Genomic DNA, 19,463 nt, shown 5'->3' with positions numbered 1-19,463 from the left:
TTTCAGATTTCACTCAGTAGAGTCCTGCAGGTGTTGTGCACAACACAACACCTTGACTGCATGCTGTGTGATGTGGCACAGGAGTTTATGTAAAAAGAAAACTTCTCCAGTGATGGAAAGGAAATATTTCGTAGTGCATCTTTCATATGTACTCTAAAGCAGAACGCTTTAGAGTTAAACAAAGCCAAAGAGTTAAACCAGATTATGTAAAGAGAGAAATCAAGAGTGAGCCTGGCAAAGCATTAACCTCTAATTCTGTTTGTGTGGAGAGACCATTCCTTTGGCTTTCTCAATCACCCACCTTCCCTTCCCTTGGTGCATGAAGTAGATGTGGTCTGAGATGGCAGTTTCTTTTATCCTAGATTATTATTCAGGGCTGAAGGAGGATTTTCAAACTTTTTCTTTTCTATTGACAGAGGAACTTTTGCTACCTGAGCAGTCTTCCATTGAAGGAGAACAGAAAATTGCTCAGGCGAGAGTTAAACCAAGAGGACACAGGATGCCAGTGAAGGGGTGGTATCCAGGGTAGGCGCTCCCCAGCACCTGCTGTCCTCAGACATCACAATTCCCAGCAGCTTGGAGGGCCCTTCCATTAAAAAGCTGAGACCTGGAGATAGCCATTATCTTTAAAGAAGTGTTTTTAATTGTTTCAAGAACAGAGAGAGTCTCCTGTACAAAAAGGCAACTCCACACAGCATAAAACAGAGATGAAGGCACTCTGTAAGGAAGTAGACAGAAAAGGACAGGGAAGGAGGAAGAGAAAACAGATACACAGTGTTTATAAAGTAAGTTAAAAGCGTGGCCAATTTTGATCTGATTTGAAGGGAACAGAGAGCCAATGGAGACTGAGGATAGCAGGGACACTACTTAGATCACATGGGAAACAGTATCAGCAAGTCCTGCGTAAAGAAATATCCTCTGTTAGCGTCCTGTTGTGCGTGAGGCAAAGGGACCACAGTAGTAAGAAGTACACAAAACCGCAAGGACATTCAGCAGCTTTCTAAATACAACAGCCAGTGGGCATGGTTTGGTTTGGCAACTTTCTTTTGCTTAAAGACCTCCTATTTCCACTTGAATGAAAGATCCAACATTCAGAGCACCTTCCTCTCATCCCACACCACCTGTGTGACAGCTGCCCCCAACTAGCTCCACTGGTGCGCTTTTGCATGGCGTGATGGAAGAAAAAGATTTGGCTGGGATTTTCTGGTAAACAGGAGGAGAGGAACTGATGACAGTACAAAAATATCATACCAAGCTTGTTACTATATCAGAGGTTGGAACAAAACAGTAAAACCTTCAGCCCATGAAGCACTGAGGAATACCCAGTCCCCACCCCACCTTTGCACAGGCAACACCTCACTGACATAGTCACCTACCACTGCAAATTTGGCTACCATGTCTGGAAGAGTCCCTCCTTCACAGTTAGGTGCTCAGCCAGCTCTTTGGTGATTTAGGCAAATAGTTGTCAACTATTCTAATTAATTTAAGCAATAATAAAACCAATGCAGAGATTGGGGCAGAGATTCCACACAGCAATCTCAGCAAGCTTAGTGATGGTCATGCTTGCCAGCTCCTTTTCAGCTGCTGTTACTTTCTCCTGTCCTCCTTTCCTCTATATATACAATATTTAGCACAGTGGAGGAATGATGAGACATCTCTGAGTGCTGCCATCCAACAACACATTTTTCTTAAAGAATTTCTAGTGAGAAAACAAGTTCTGCGCTTTCAAAAGTAGTCATTTTGTAAAATTTAATAAAGTAAGAAACAGCCCCCAGAGCCCTAAAGGCTGGTAAGTGACCCTTAACCTTCAAGAACTTCAATAACGAATGACTCTTTCTGTTAAGATCCTTAAGTTCAAAACAATGGAAAATTTGACTCTGTACTAATACTACAGATATTTTAGCATAGCTTTTTGAGTACTCAATCAAAACAGTGCCTCAAAAGAGGAATATGGTAATAATTATAGGAAAAGGTCACAAAAAGGTGCATGTTGCTTCAATATGGTCACAACAAAAATGAATTAACTGGGACATGTACCAAACAAGCAGGCTCAATTAAAAGTAAATAAGTCTCTTAACAATTCATTTCAGCATTAGTCATCAGCCCTCTTTTATCTCTTAAGAAGGTGAAATATAATATATCCTCTTCCCTATGGTGGATTTATATCTATGAGTTCTGGGAAGCTCATAGGAAGCTGGAAGAATATTAATTTGCTGATTATCTTGAGCTGGTGAAAGCTAGTCCCTTGCGAGCACCTGCATATTTTTTCATTGATACAAAAGAGGATATTGTCGGTGTTTTTCAAGTACTTCTATTTACTTTGAAGATGGGTTCCTAGGGTCCTAAGTACAGTGTTTCTTTCCTCTGTTTCTCCTGAATCTTCTCTCTAAGGCRAAGTGCTTTTTCTATTCAGCAAGCTTCACAGTTTGTTCATGGCAAACCAGAGCTGGTCTCTGCTGCAGCCTGACCGCTCTTTGGGAGACTCCTCAGCTCCAGTCAGCAGCCTGAAGCCCTCTGTCCACTCTGTAGTGGTCTAGAAATCTTCCCAAAACGTAGCCGGTAACTGACCTCACCAGTGACTTGAAGAATCAAGTGAGTCAACACCCACATCCAATCCTTGGCCTCTGTCTCTAGTTAATGCCAGGGGATTGTGTTTTCTGAGATTTGAGTACATATCCAGTGACACAAAGACCATAATACCAGTTTGCACAAAGCATTTGCTGTGTATCCCAAAGCACTTTACAGAGACAGTCAGCATCGTTATCCTCTAAGAATACCTTAGATAGAGGTCATTCAGTGTCCAGGAAGAAGGTGGACTGAGACCAAGTAATGTTAAATAATAAATCACCACAGAAACCCATCTTTCACCAAGGCATCCCTATACTAAAAAAAAAAAAAAAGGACAAGATACAGAATTTCTGCTTTAAATATATTCAACAGCAAATTCCAAAGCTTTAATGTTAAAAAAGCATGAACGACAAATAATACTTAAATTATTTAATAAGTAATAGACTACATTCCTGTGTGGGCTTTGGAGTTTAAAACAAAATATGCTTAGTAAAATGGAAGGCCTCTAAGTTCTCCAGCACATCATTAAAAAGTAATAAAAATTTTAAACTCAGTATATTATAGGTTAGTAATAAAATTATTTTGAAATAGTTCTACATAAAAGCTTTAAGAATTAAGAAGTTCTTAATGTTTTTAGGCTCAACAAATTTAGTGAAGTAAAACAAATACATTTTTATGGTCACCATTCCTGTCCTTCTGCCTCACTGCATATTGTTTCCCTACTAACTCCAAGTCAACCTCAGAGTGAATAGCTGTCTAAAGCTGATCATCCAGGATGGGGCTAGAAATTGGTGGGACTGTCACCATCTCGGGTTTCCCTGAGGTGAAAATAAAGCAGACTGACTACAGAAACRTTGTTCTGTCCCTCTTCCTGCCCCACCAAATAGATTAATTTTTGGCAAATGAAGCCCAGCAGCTTGAGAGACAGTATTTACCCCTTTCCTAAGCTGTTAGGCACAATTCTGACCATGTACATATCTTCAGTTTTCATATTTAGTGGTGAATGTTTTTTTCTAATCCTCAAACCAGTAATATCCATATGGAGAGCATATTCCCCATCCTTTCTGAAAAGCCTTTAACCTGACTTTTGTCAAGAAATGCTGAGAGAGGATACCACATCTGGTTGGAGCTCCAAGTGAAGAAGAAAATGAAGTATGACCTGAACACATAAATAACTTTCCAGAGTCACTAAGTCAGCACTGTGACTGCCAAAAGTTCTCATGAAAAAAAAAGTTCCCAAGAGACTGGATTTGGACTCTGATGTGTGGTACTTTGATTACTTATTTTCTTGTACTTAACTTACTTATTTTTGGATTACTACTTTACAGTGTTTTATACTACATTATATTTTATTCTGGTGTTCAATGCCATACCTAGCTTTATACCTTTATATAAATAACTAAAAGAATGAAACCACTATTTAACTGAAAAAAAAATAAAGCCAAAAGCAAACAAAACAAGCTGATGAAAGTGTCATTCAAAGAAGATAAATTAATATTTATAACTTTGGTTGGTTTACTGTCTGCTCTCACATCCTAGAACTCACATAAACAGCTGCTTCTCTGGCTCATCTTCACATCTCCATAGACCTCAGAAGCAACAAAATCCACAAGGGCAGATCCTTATGTTCACACGGAATCCTACAGATATAAATTAAATAGACTGTCCTTTGCAACAGGTATTCCTTAAAGAGGTAGAAGTGAGAGGTGATGATGAAACCTAACAAGAAAGGTCAACGTGTATTATCTCTCTGTTTTTTTGAAAGTGTATGTCATGGGATTATTCAGACAGTTTGACACCACACAGATGGTCAACAACATATGAGGTCAGTATTTCTGAAAAAGAAGCGATGTTCATCGAAGAAAAGTTCTGTGAAGGGAGAATACAGAGAGTGGTGGCTACTGAAGTCAGGTAGGAGTGACCATGTTTGATCAGTCCCACTTGCTGGCTAAATGCGGTGCAGAAAGCAATTTAGATGTCTTGGAGATCTAGTGATAGAATAGTCACCTGGGGGGGAGGCTGAGAGCTAAGAGGGAGAGATGGTCAAACTCAGAACCAGACATAAATCAGGGAAAGGTAGATGATCACTCATAAAGAAAAGGGGAATGGAAATGCTCAATATCTCCCTCCTCATACTCCCCAGAGAAAAACTTGATGCAAAGAATATGAGACGCAGGAGGAAGCTCCCGTGGGAGCAAACATCTAAAACATTTCACCAAAACAAAAATGAATAAACTGACAAAAAACAGTGCCAGACAAGGTACCAGGTTTCTATGAGCTAATGGAAAGAGGGCTAACACATGTGGCAGGGCACCTCAGCTTTGCTCTAAAAGACTTAGGAGATTTGCCTTCATTCCTTAAAAGAAATTATTTTTTTTATCACGCGTACACTATGACACGAAGTTGAGGATAATTCTGGACAACACCCTCTATTCCTCTCAACTTCTGCTATACTCTTTACTGCTCTAGCATAAAGCATAAACAGGATTGTCTTGGTGATTACTTCATTCCTTACACAACGAGAAAGAAAAGAATAAAATGCCTGACGTGCCAGTATAAGGTGGGTACCAGTCCTGAGCTGTAACGTTAGTGACCAAAAAGTAGTAGTCATGGAAGAGTTCCTTTAGCTCCTCGCACTGGCTCCAGGGGTTTCTCCATCACTTACAATTGTCACAGTGCAAAAGGTCAGTTTGGTTTCAAAGCTATAGCTGAAGTAATGCAACACGGTCCAGATGGAACCTGAATTATTTTTTGACTGAGGGAGTTGAGATGGTGCAAGAGAGGGATTGGAACCACCAAAACATTTCCCCAAGTTATGTTCTTAAAAGCTTAACAGATCACTGTTGGCCAAGGGAGCAATCACTCACTTAAGCAGCAAAAAACTCCATCATCATAACTTGACTTTTTTTTCTGCTTTAGAAATAATACCTATTGTAAATAAATACTAACTTCTGTATCTATTGCCAGATAGCTAACCTGATACCATGCTCTCTGTTGACTTTGCATGGTCTCCTTTATTTCAGTATAAGAATAGACTACCCCCCTGAATATATCTTCATAAWATCCGTAAGATGTGCCCTAATGATTTTTCATCAGCTCCCCTTCCAATGCAGACCAAAGCAGGCAGCCCTTATATTTAGCTCATCCACTTACAGTGCTTATAACATTTTACTTTGGGTGCCACAACACTGAATCCATATGAACTTAGGAAAGTATTGTTTCCTCCTATTTTTAAAATTCAATTAATTTTCTTAATGTCAGCAGAGGTTTCTACCCTTTGAATTTCTTTCTTACAATTCTCTTTAAAACGCACTTCCTCAGAAACTCTTTTTTAAAACCACTCAGAGACTCTGATACACATTTAGGACCATTATGGTGTATATATAAATTTTACTTTTTTTTCCCCTTTTGTTTTTGTCAATATGCCAATTTCTACTTGCAACTCCACCTGAAATGGCAGCTTTCCTTTCACACAGTGAAGGTGATAATACATTTAGGGCACTGTGCAGAGGCTAACACTAGTAATCTTCRTCCAGAATTCAGATACAAATACAAACAAATTGGCCCTTAGATTACATTTTTCTTTTCAGCCCTCTGCATCCTTTCCAGTGGAAGGGAAGCTGTCGCACTAGGGAAACTGTAAGCTAGTGGCTGGAAACATCAGTTGGGGAAGGCAAAATAAAGGCCCAAATGCAGACTGGGTCCCTCACCCTGAGCTATCTGAATTAACACAAAAGATTCAAAACAAGATAAAAGTAACTGCGAACGTTCAGCAAGAGCCACCTTTCCAGATTTCAGCAAGCTGCCCCAGGAGAGGTACCACCCTTCCCAGGGAGTAGTTGCTGCTGCACAAGAAAATGTTCCTTGTGCTTTTATTCTGGATTCCCCAAGCGAAGAGCATGAGAGTCTGCAGTCTCTGTGAAACCCAAAACTCGCTCTTTGAAGAGATACCTCCCTTTCCGTGTGCTTGCTTGCTCTCAAATACACACATCCGTCTGCAGACCAGCCTCTTCCTCCTCCTGCCCTACTCCGCCGCCTGCCTTCTGCCCAGGCTGCATTTGCAGGGCACCAGGGTAATCAGCTTGACGACCGCCCCAAAGGGAGTTGACTGAAACCCCCAGGAATAACTAAGGCAAATTTTTATGATGATTGAACTCATGCTCTAGAAGAAAAATGACTTCTCCACTTTGCTTAGATTATGTTTAAACAATTGTCTTTTTCCTTTCAGTTGTCCCAGTGGCCTGATGAATTCTGTATTTAATTTACTTTTAGGCAGACAAATACTGTAGAAGACAACCTTGTACAAGATAGAAGATAGGTGAGGACTGGAGAGTCCCAAGGTAACTCTAAAAAGAAATGTCAGAAATGATGTGTTCCAATTCCTATTGCAAAGCCAGAAAAGTAATTTAAAAATCTTTCTATTTCATGTTGAGCCTGTATTTGGATAAGTTTCATATTCAGGAAACTGTATGACTCAATGCTGATGTTCACTTTTACAAAATATTCTGATATTAACAAAGACAAAAGAGGGTATGAGACTATATATGGGTTTGAATAAAATGCATGGTCTAAAACATAGCATGAGGATTTATAAACCAAAAGCCTTGTCTACCAAACCTCTTTCAAAAGGTTATTTACTCATCATTTCAGCTTTGCTGCTGAATTTATACCACAGAATTAGAGCTGGAAGGGACCTCAGGAGGCCATCTTGTCTTTTCCTTGCCCAAAGGCACACCACCACGCACCAAACGTTCCTGTCAGTCCTGACAAGTGCTTGTCTAACCTATTTTTAAAAAATCCTCCAGTGACAGAGATTCCACAGCCTCCCCTGACAGTTGTCCCAGCACATAACTACCCCACAGYTTACTTGGTGTTGAACTTAAATCTCCTCTGCTGTTATTTAAACACGCTATTCCTTGCTCTGCTCACATGAACATAGATTTATTCTTTTTCTTTCATAGCTGTCACTTTTACATACTTGAATACCATTATCATGTCTCCCCTCTTTTCCTCTCCAGACTAAATAAACACAATTCCTTCAGCCTTTACTCACAGCTTATGTTTTCTAAACCTCTGACCACCGCGGTCCTCCACATTGTTCTTGGATTACAGAGCCCAAAATCGGATTCAGGCTCCAGCTGCAGAGCAGACAAATTACCATATGTGCCTTACAGACACCATTCCTGGCATCTCAGCCGGATGTCTGCCCTTTTTGCAACATGAACATTGTCAGCTCCACGTACAGTCTCTGACCCAGACTAATGCAGATCCTTCCCTTAAGTCACACTGCCTGGGCACTCATCCCTCCCCTTTTTCTGTAGCACTCATCACTCCCCCAAGTACTGAATTTTGTCCTCACTGAATTGAGTACTGTTTTCCAGATGGTTTCTTCAATTCACCAAGACAAGACTGAAATCTAATTCTGTCCTCTGAAGTGCTTGCGGCACCTCCAAGCATGGTGTCACCAGGGCATTTAATAAGCACGCTTTCTATTCCATCACTCACAACATTAAAGAAAAGGCTGAATAATATAAGAGTGAGCACAGAYCCTTGCAGAGCCTGACCTGGTCCCTGTAGTTTGACAGCTACACTCTCCCACCTATTTACAGTTTCACCTCCTCAAGGTTCCCCTGCTTACTGTGAGCATGTTGTGGGAGGCAGTACCAAAAGCTTCACTGAACTTAAGCAGTTGAGTTTCTTTAAGGACCTGCCAATAACTATCTTTACACTTCTTTCTCTACAAATCTCCAAGTTTGTTACAGTTGTCCTTCCTGAAGCCCAATGCCTCTATTTTGGTGTTTTCTCTTCCTCCTTTCCTAAAAATCATGTTCTATCACTTCACGGCCATTCTTAGCCAAGTTGCCTTCCATTTCCTGCATCAAAACACAGGTGCCAAGAACTTTCTGGACAGCCTTGTGCTGTGCTGRGTTCTCTTCCCAGCAGAGGACAAGGTAGGTCAGCTCCCACATAAACTCATACTGCGCTTTGGATTAGCGTAGCTGCTCAGAAAGCACTTCACAAATTTGACATCCGCTTGGGTTATGTATTTAAAAGTATTGATAGCTACAATTCTTTTCATTTTTTTAAAAAGTCATTTGCTGCGGAATAACTGTTAGAGATTCAGAAACAACACCCAAAATGGGTAAGAGGTGCCAAAATTTGAAAGAATAAAAAAGCGAGTGCTAAGTTTTATTCTTCATGTGGGATGAAACAGTTACCTTTGGCTGTGTTGCCTTGGAGTTGATGTTGGTGATATTTCTTAACAGCCTCTGGTTTGCTGGGCTTAATGACTGGGGTGTAGTAAGAATTTATTCTGAATGGAACCAGGTGGTGTTTTTTCTTGTTTATTCTGAGTGGAATGACCTTGTTCTTGTGTTCTTTACCATGAGAATGATCTCGCTTTAGCAGGAGTAAACATAAAAGGGAAATGAAATGAAATGAAAATAAGTATTTTTGCCTGTATGAGAATACTGTGCAGTATAAGAGTGAAAAAGTTGCCCTATGTGAAGACAGCCCATAATAAAACAAGGATCACAAAGTTTCAGATAAAAGTCAGCCACTGGACATGGACCTGAACGTAATTCTTTCTGTTTTTCTATTTTAATTTACATCTTTCATCTTGAAGGTCCTGTAAACTATTTCCAAAATAATTAGTGCGGTGACCTCACAGGGAAAAGTAGCCACCACYGTGCGCTCTTAAGAATTCGTGCAGAGTCCTGCTCTTTAGCATGTGCTTTTTTGAGAGGGGACTGGCCAGTTCACCAGGAGTTTCCTGTATCCCTCAGAAGGATCTGATCACGTTCCCCTTATTTTCTGCTGGAATGGCCAATAAATAATGATGGTTGAGAAAAACCAAAGCATGTACACAAATTGTGCATGCTACACACTTCACTTGTCCTATTTTAGCCAAAGAAGGCACCGTGCATGTCTGAGAAAGTGGTGATTTGATGATTTGAAATGGTCTGTCCTGCACAGTAATACTTTCTGTTTTGAAAGGTTTAGTCTGCTGAGACCTTGGTAGTTATGAAGACTGTGGTGGCTGCTCAGGAGATAGTCGCTATTACCATATCACAGACCAGCAATACACATGGACTAAATGCAAACCTGTTTGTCAGCAGGCTCAAAAAAAGTTGCAATGGAAATGAAGTGCAGTAATCATTTGCAGCCAGGTTGGTTACGATCCCATTAAACGCACCAGGAATCTGCAACTCTCTGCTCAGTGACTGTAGCAGAAGCTGGTTGTCAAGGCAGCTGGGTGCACTGCACACAAAGGCTGCACTCAGACAGATGATTGTGGCAATCTGAAGACAGGATGCAATAGATAAAGTGTGCTAGAGCTAGAACCACTGCAACATAGTTCAGCACTGAATTGTGTTGAACAAATCCTGTCAAATCTGTCTCTCTTTGGAGAACTACATCAAGCACAGACCAGTTCTACAGCAGTCCAACTATCTTGCTTTCCTAGAGCCACCTTCTACAAGTTGTAATGAGTTATCTGTCTCTTGCTATCAGACTTCAGAGAGCAACTGTGATGGCTGATAATCCTTAGCCTCCTTAAGGATGCAAAGACAGAGAGCACACATCAGATAATGTGTAACCCAAAATAAATCCTTTATGTGTGAAGAATCAAAGTAAAACGTATACTGGAGATCAGGAACTAGAATCAGTTACTCAAATCRATCTGCCACTCTGTCACGAGTAATTTCCCACCACCTATGAGGCTGTCACATGAGCTGGATATGTCAAAGTGATCCTTCCAGAATTTTTCCTCACGTACCTGCATAGATTTGAAAACAAATTAAAAAAAAGTACCTGGCTGAACCTCTAGCTACACCCAAGAGCAGTACAGGAAGAGGAATAAAATTAATAGCTTGCTTTTGAGGACCAACAGAACCAGACTTTGTAAGGTTTAGCGAGTACCTAACATCATGTTCTGCAGGCAGCGATGAAAGCAGTGTAGTACCTACCCCCAACACCACTTTCAGCTAGCACATTTCACAAAAAGCCAGAGGCAGAAATGAACAACAGGACCAAATGCCTGATGGACCATGCCCTGCATGGTGAATTAAGTGGCACTCTACACTTTTGCAGTTGGCCAGAGAAGCCAAGAGGGCTCAGRCACTCTCATCATCAAGCAACTGAAGGGGTTATCTATCTAATGCCCTGGGCGGGCACAGCTCTTAACTCAGACCAAAACTGAAAACCAATGAAATGACCATAAGCACCAATAATGGGGCAAAGTAGGGGAAAACGCACTATGTAACTCAATTCATGCACAAGTGCACTCCCCTTGCAACTATATTGGCAATAAAAATTGCTGATCCAGCACAGAGACAGAAACTGCTGTCAGGATCTTGAAATACTTCTTTTAGACTTTCAAAAGAGTCTGAAGTCCAGCAAAGGGCCATGAAAATGATGAAGGGACTGGAGCATCTGCCATACGAGAGGCTAAGAGAGCTGGGACTGTTCAGCCTGGAGAAGAGAAGACTCATCTTATCAATGTGCATAAATGTCTGCTGGGAGGGTGGTGGGGGTTAGGGGAGTAAAGAAGAAGCCAGTCTCTTCTTCACTGGTACTTACAGACAGGACAAGAGGCAACAGGCACAAACCGCAATACAGGAGATTCCATTTAAACATAAGAAAAAAGGTCGGATTTTTTGTTGGTTTTTTTTACTCTGAGGGTGGTCAAACACTAGAACAGGTTGCCCAGAGAGGCTGTAGAGTCTCCATCCTTGGAGATGCTCAAAACCCAACTGGACACGGCCCAGTGCAGCCTGCTCTCGCAGCCTCTGCTCTGAGCAGGGAGGTTGGACTAGACAATCTCCAGAGGTCCCTGTCAACCTCAGCGATTCTGTGATTCTGTGAAAAATAACAGCAACTTGGGTTCACATCTTCTGCTGTTGCAAAAGCATTAGAAAACTAATTGCTTGTAATTGTGCTCTTAACCTCCAGTTTTTCTTTAAAAATTCTAGCATTTAGGACTGTAAAGAAAGTCTTCATAAAGTGAACAGAGGATTACCCATAATGCGAAGTTTTAGGCTTTTTGGCAGATGTAAGCAAACAACAACCGTAGGAAGGTGTGAATTGTTCTAATTAACTCCATGGGAAGCTAACCGGGAAGCTATACAATGGCAATTTAAATGTCAACATTTCATTGTTGATCACTTCAGCAGAAATCCTTAGGGCTTGCACGTTTCACAATTCCCTAAGGACCAGCACATTTTCCAGGGTTACAGAAGTGCCAACAGTCCCCTACATAGAAATCAAAATCTCAGGGTTTCCCTTYGTTTCTACAGTGCAGTTACAGTTGCTCTCAGGGACAATATAAGGTAAGTTAGAAATAGACAGTCTGGCAGCAGGCTGAAAGAGACTAAGGAGGAAAGCAGTTGCTGGCAATATGTGGAGAAATGGAAACTATAGCCAGACATACTCTAACTTCATATTCAATTTATTAAAATCCTTACTTTCTTAACTAACCTAACGATGACCCAGAATTCAGAGCTAGCCATGGTGGATTGTTGCAGGAGCTCAGTTTGCTGGAGAGCACAGGAGGTCGGAATCACAGTGGGGATACRGCCAGAAATACTATATATAAATAAGCATGTCTGGGGGTCAGACCAAAAGAGCTTTTGCTAGCTACTTTCTAGATGCTTTACAATACATGTGCAAACTACAGAATCAAGAGATGTATTAACCTTAAGGTGTCTTTAAAAAGGGATTAGAAAGGAAGAAACATGCAAAGTGAAGTACTTGCTTTTAAAGAACATGGTACCAATGCAACATGAACAGCTTCATTATTCATGACATTCAAGTTAAAACACTAAACCATAAGAWGTTTTTCAATGACAGTCACAGAAGAATGTAACAAGATAAGTGTGGTCACAGCCATATCAATCTCACATAAATGCTGAAATTTCACATGGCTGAAAGATAGGTCCTTGCCTTCACCCTGCTCTCATCCCAACATTCCCACCAACTTTTAGAAAAGAGATTAGTTCATTAGTTCCCCTGATCTGGCCTACAGTGTGGCCACACAAGTGTTAGTACCGCTATGTTGGAGAGCATGCAAATATATGGTCGGGGAATGAGCAGATTTGCTCCTTTTAATATAACAAAGTTACTGTGGAACTACTGCTTTAGAGAAGAGATGGACAAGAAGGGTGCCAGTATGAACAGTAATCAGGAAAAACATGTACATCTAATGAATAGTCCTTTAGCTACAAAGAGGCTCTGATGCATCTTCCAAAAAGGAACTTGGGGACAGAATAAAATGTTTTTTGGATTTATTTCATTTAAATAAACACCATGGGAAAATATAGCTGTGGCACCAATGGGCAGAATTCAGAGTCAGGGATATTCATGGATTACAAGTCCCAACAAACTACATCCTCCAATTCCAAAAGTCTGTTTTAGCCATTTGAAATTCATTTACTACAATCAACATTACAGTTTTGCAGTAAGTATTAAATTTTCCACAAAAAGAAGAATGTTTTGAAAAATTGCTAGAATTTTCCTCTGTAGATGAGTCAAAATAACTGAGATTGTTTCGAAATTTGACACTCCGTCAATGTCAATGACGGAAAATGCAAGGTACTTGCTTAATAGGGGAGAAAGTAATGAAATATTATTATACTACAGACAAATACACTTGGAGAAAATATAAGCCCAAAAACTGTGGTTGGAGTCTTCACCAATATTAGTGAACTGACTGAACAGAAATAGTGAAAACCACTCATCTGAATTTCAAGAAGGCAGGTATGATTTACAGAATGAGTCAGTGAGATAGTTCTCCACAGAACTATTAAAACACATTAAAGATTGGCTAAGGGTCAGGAAAGCCAGCACAACATCAAGTTTTTAGTTTATCTAGAGATCTGGACTGAATTGTATAGTCTGGCATACAGCTAAACTCTATTCTGTCAAAAGAAAACAGTCTTATAAGACAGGATAAAAAAATGCCCTTCTCCAGCAACTGTTTGAACTGAAAATTTTCATTTCTTCTCCCTTTTTGTCTTTCACTAGGCAAAACAAAAATGGTCATTTTTCTATTCTTAAAGGAAAAAGCTGAAACTACTGAATTGTTTCATGGTCAATTTAAAAATCAAGATATAATATCACGGAATAATGTAAGAATGAAGTTTCATCTCTGATTTTACTCTTCTCATTTCCAGTTAAGAGTGGTTGACTTACTATTAATGTGAAATAAAAATTAGATTCTCAGAAAGGTCCCAATGAATCACCACGCACAAAATGAAAACTATCCTAATGAATCAATGCAATACAGAAAAAAAAAGTTGTTTTCTTAAAATGCATGGATATGACTTTGATGCTGTGGTAATTTCTRTGAAAACTGTGTTTTATTGACATGATCAATAATTCCTATGAGTAAAGTTTTTTTCATTCTCAAAACATGTGGACATCAATACTATTTTACTTTATTTTCTGGGCAAAAATGAGCTTATTTGGAAAGCAATTGTAACCCAGAAATGTCTATATAACCACAATTAACTTTGCATGTTTATTAATGTACAAAATGTTTTTAAAAAGGTAGGGGAGTAGTTTCCCTAATCTATCCAATATTTTTGAACTACCTACTATAAAAAATTACTATTTCCCCTCCTCAGAATATTAAGAATTCACCACAGATTACGAGGGAGTTACCGTCACTTTTGCTGGCCTGCTGAGTCCTGCTCTGACAGCTGTTGGAGATTTCAATTTCATTTCCTAGGTTACCAGACTTAAAAGCTGCTGCATGATAATCGCTTCTCCTGCTTGTGATACTGCTGCTGATTAGTATTACTTTACCTTAATTTCAGGCCAAATTCATTGCTATGTCATTATTTATTTCATTTTTTCTCCTGTAAATGCCTTGATCAGTGCATTGCTCTCACATATATTTTAACAGGTCTTTCCTGTTTCATATTCCTTGGGGACCTTACATACTTAGTGCCCTACAAAGAGTGCTCTTCCTCTTTAATTTCTGATCTTGTAACTTATAAATTGGCTAGCAAGAGAAGACAAGTGGTTTGCACTGAGAAGAGAACCACTAGGCTGAAGGGCTGTTAGTAAACAAAGCCTCAAGGACTGAACTTTGAACCAATCATACTTAAAAGTTCTCTCTAACAGCTTCAACACAAAAAGACAGCATTGCATTAATGAAAGAAGTATCATCGATATACAGAAAGTTCAGAGTATCAAAGAAATAATCTTGAGAGCTAAAGTAACAAGTGAAACAATACAAATTACATGATTGAATATCTAGGAAATAGTAACAAGAATTTTTGTTGTGTACTGCAGAATCATCAGCTGAAATTGAAAAGGAGAAGAAAAAACGTGTTACTGGTTGATTAGTGGATGAATTGCGAGTCATTAGTGTGTTGTGCTTTCAAAGACTGTGGTGAACCAGGAGAGGCATTGCTATTACACATATGGGAGATTTCTGAACAAATCATTGGTAATACCCTCTCTAGATAGCACATATAGTTCTGAGTACTCACAGAAATTAATTTCCCTAAACAGAGGCAGAGAAAGGCTATGATGTTGATAAGGAAAYGGAGAGCCTATCATATCATACTAAAAGAGTTTGGCTGGTTTATCTTGCCAAAATGAAGACAGGGTTAAGGGGATATAAGACAGCACATCAGATCATGAATATCACAAAGGAGAAGAATTATCAAAGCTGAAGGACACCATCGGTAAAAGAACAAAAGTAAACCTTGCTATGAATAAATTCAGGCTTAAAATAAGGGAGTGGTCCCAGCCCTTCAAAAGGGCGAGCTTCTGAAACAGAGTCCTCATACAAGTAGTAAGGATAGATTTAAGATGGACCTTAATAAATTAATGAATGAGATTACATAACATAGTTACCTATTATAGAAAAGGATTGAACTTGACACATGAGATATTTTACTGTCCTATGGTCCTGTCACTTTTCCCAATTCCCCTCCAGCTAGGGTGCCAAGAAGTCTGCAGACAGAAAGCTGGCAGAAGTCTCGGGAGACAACTGCCCATGCTGGCGCTTCCTCGGAAAGAAGCAGTATATACATGGGGTTCCACCATGGCCACCCAGATGAAGTAGCAGCGAAAGCTTCCTCATACCACTCTGCCCAACTGAGCCATGCCTGGTCCCAGAGAGCCAGTGCAGAGCAGCAGCTCAGACCCCACGTTTGTTCAGCAGCCACCACTGGCTGTGACAGTGACACAGAGGGGCATTTTCAGATATGGGCTGGGTGCTGCTTACTGAACACTCCTGGCCATTAGCAGTTAATCTCCTGACCTGAAGATGACATTGGACCGTGAATTTCCCATCACTTTGCAAGTTGTTGATTTCTACTTCTTSCTATCCTGTTTCAGGGATGGAATAACCCAAAATAAATCTCAAGTGAAGGCATCCCATTTACCTGTGGGATACCACATACACATTTCCATAACATATTCTTTACATCCTGTTGGCCTGTACAGTCATTTGTCACCATTCCTTTACCCTACTCCCTGCAGGGATAAAGGTTTATCTGACCTATCCACACCGCTACCTAGATTAATACTTCTTGCAAGGCTGAAACTAGCAGGAAACATACCTGTGAGTATTCTATTCTATTCTACTGTTCTTTTAAATAAATATAAYGTGTAATTGATTAAAAATTTAAATCACATCCCTGATGCTCCTGTGAAGTTGCACTTCAGGTCCAAGAACGTACTATGAAGCTGAGAAAAATCAAAATCTTTTGAATGATGTGAACTATATGGTTGTTCCAAAAATAAAAATGAAGCAGAAACTGGCAGTTTTGATTTTCACCATACATATTGCTCTTATGTATGGTAGTCTTAAAATCACAGAGCAATAAGCATACACAGTATGCACAGTACACAATACACAGACCTATCCAGGTAATACCTACATTCCATAAGGTAGAATATGGGACAGCACAAACATGCAAAATCCAGTTCCTAAGTAGCCCTTCTAACACTCCAGGCTATCCTAACCAATTAAATATTTTACATCTTTTACACAAAAGATTAAACGTTACCAGGAACAGTCTGCGGTTTCARTGGCCTCATTTAAAATGAAGTCTCATGGAGAATTAGAAATCTTACACATTCATCTCGGTAGGATGCATGAGAATTGCTGCTAGAGGCCATGTCCTCGGAGGTATTGAGCACTGCCTGAGGAATCCATGAGTTCTTGTCTTTCATCTGGGCATATGAATATTCCATGTTACGCCAAGGTCAAAAGGACTGAAGTGATAACCTGGCTTACATTTTAATACTTAAATGTACCACACATGATCTGGTTCTCTTAGTCCTGGCTTACAAAACCTGCTACTTCCCTGAGAAAGCATGGTAGAGGCTAGCTTGAAGACCTCTGTCATTAGCTATGAATTTTCTTCTTTCCTGCCATGCATATTTACCCCTAGACAACATTTAGCTCTTAACCTCATCTGCCACTTCACAAGCTGTCAAATGACTATTCAAGCATTAAAAAAATGAAGGGTCTGTTAAGCTGTAAATTAAATGACAGTCTGTAGCTGAAAATTAGCAGTAACATGCCTAAAACTTTATTGATTGCTAAGAAAAGGTGAATAACCCCCACTATTGCTGGCAGTGTAATTATTGACCTTTAGAACTCAAGAGCTATTAATTTAAGAACAGATAGCAGTGAATTAGCAAACAACAGTTACTTTGCAACAGGGCAGTAAAGGCGTGTATGAAGTTTTTGCATGTGTTCACTACCATCTTGAAAGGTATTGTTATATGCCTGTATTTTCTGTTTTATTGCAGAATATAATCCAAGCTACATCTGGACATATAATACCTGTCAACTAGTTCAGAAGATCAGTGTGAATGTCCCCACAGATACTGAAGCCTTTTAGTGTGTTTTAAGAAGAATCTTTTCAAAAAGGTTCCTAAATTACTACTGTTGAGGGCAGGAGAATTGTATTGCACAGCTCAGCCATTCTGATCATCTATATTGYGAGAGATGGAGAGATAGAAATGACCAATAGCAGAAGAATAGCAGACAGTAATCAGACATCAGTAGAGTTCCTTTAAATATGTGACACACACAAAAAAAGCTCTGTTAATATTGCTGAGCTTTATCTGTTACAGACTCTTTGTTTCAATGTACATTTAAGAGAAATAGTAATACAAAGATATTAAAACAAATGCTTCAGCAATTATAAAAAACCCTTTTTTGTTGTTCTTAGCAGTAAGTACTGATTGTGATGGAGAGATTGTTTCCTTTTGACAAAGCAGACTGCAGCTTAAGAACATTGGTAAGGCAGTGCAGTTTACAGTAAGAAAGAAAAAAAAAAAAGCTAAACTAACTGGAAGTAACGAAAGAAAAAAGCATCTGACCTGGTGCAGATGTCCTTCCATGAAGAGCTGTTTCATTAGGCAGCAGATCTTTTGAGTTGGAAGTGAATGGTGATTGTCTAAATGTGTCCTCAGAAAAGAAAGGGCTATGGGGAAAATAAGATGTCTTTTTGTAAACAAAATAGCAGTCAACATAAGAAATAAGTATGACTTTTGACCCTAATATCTTAATATTATAACAAATATCATAATGTTAAAAGCCTGTATAATTTACAGAATTCATGCTGAAAGATATGCAGACTGTGAGGGAAAGTGTGGTGAAGAGGCATGCTTTGCTACAACTGCATCTCAGAATGAAGACCGAGGTCTTCCCAAAACATTTTTAGTTACAGCATTTCAACATCTCAAATTGGCAGTATCACATCACAATATGGATTGTGAAAATTAATGTTTCAAGAATTTGTATTCTACTTTCATATCTGGGGAGGGCAATGTGGACAGGTGGAAAATATTTTATTACATATTTTAGGCTATTTAAAAATCTGATGAATTATGTTCAAAACAAAACTGCAAATATTAGGTTAAGATGCTTAATGGATCTCCTTTGACATGACATTCCACATATGAAATTAACTCCCTTAATTCTCTTTTCAAAGCAGGRAACAATTCATATAAGCTAACTGAATGGTGACTTCTCAAAGAGTATTAAGTATAAAAATAATTTTGAACTCATCTCTACTGCAATCTGAAAAGTATAAGGTGTTTTGGTTTTAATTCACAGGCAATAAAAGTCAGTTTCAATACTGAACAGGCATTTCTGTTCTGTTTTGTGCTCAACTAAAAATCATAACAGAAACAAGGCTCCCTTGTCTACAGTACRAACAACAGTAAGAGGTACATCAAAACAAAAAACAGAAAAGGACAGTTTTTTCTTGGAAGGCTGTTTTCCAAGGTAGTGTATTTGATCTACATACAAAGTACGAATTTCTTCTGAGTAAAATGAAGACTACATTTAAATCTGATCTCTACTGTATTGAGAATCCATAAACAAGCTGGTGTATAATAGGTGCTTTAAAGGTGTAGGACAGGAGGCCAGCTCATTTCTGCAGCCTGCACTTATTCAGTAATAAAATCCAGGAACCTCTACAGGGTAAGGGACATAGCATCAGGTTTTATGAAGTGTTGCACAGTGGGGAATCCAGACGCAGCATGCATGTGCCAACAGCACTAACCAAAGTAACCTTACTGGTCCAGATACACCAGGTGTCAATCTAAACAATGACACACACATAAATTTTCCCTCCTAAAGTCTTTCTGCAGAGAGAGAGCAATGCATTCTCCACTGATTTCCTGGTGTTCACAGTCAGATCTCTTTTGCCATTGTGAAGCTTGTCGATAATTGCAGTTAACGTGATCTAACAACACTTTTGGTAATCACGTTACTTACTCTCCCATTAGTTTTGGGGCATTATTCATTTCATGCTGTTTCATATGGGACATTTAATGGGATATTTTGATATTTCTACAAAAGTTTGAACATAACCACAAACACGCAGTCAACATTAAATTGTGCTGGAGGTAAG

At 39.4% G+C, this 19,463-nt stretch overlaps 1 protein-coding gene across 1 annotated transcript in view; it reads right to left on the bottom strand.

Moving 5' to 3' along the window:
- The window catches only part of ZNF827 (zinc finger protein 827), a 79,795-nt gene that overhangs the window by 11,799 nt on the left and 48,533 nt on the right, over window positions 1–19,463 (bottom strand). Inside the window, exon 8 of the mRNA XM_026087541.1 lies at window positions 17,923–18,026. Coding sequence (XP_025943326.1) covers window positions 17,923–18,026 — 104 coding nt within the window. The remainder of the gene's footprint in view (window positions 1–17,922; window positions 18,027–19,463) is intronic.

The sequence above is a fragment of the Apteryx rowi genome, unplaced genomic scaffold (assembly GCF_003343035.1).
Source record: "Apteryx rowi isolate R43461 unplaced genomic scaffold, aptRow1 scaffold_72, whole genome shotgun sequence".
Lineage (NCBI taxonomy): Eukaryota > Metazoa > Chordata > Aves > Apterygiformes > Apterygidae > Apteryx > Apteryx rowi.
Note: the sequence above shows the minus strand (reverse complement) of the source record. Positions and strands in the feature narration are given on the sequence as shown.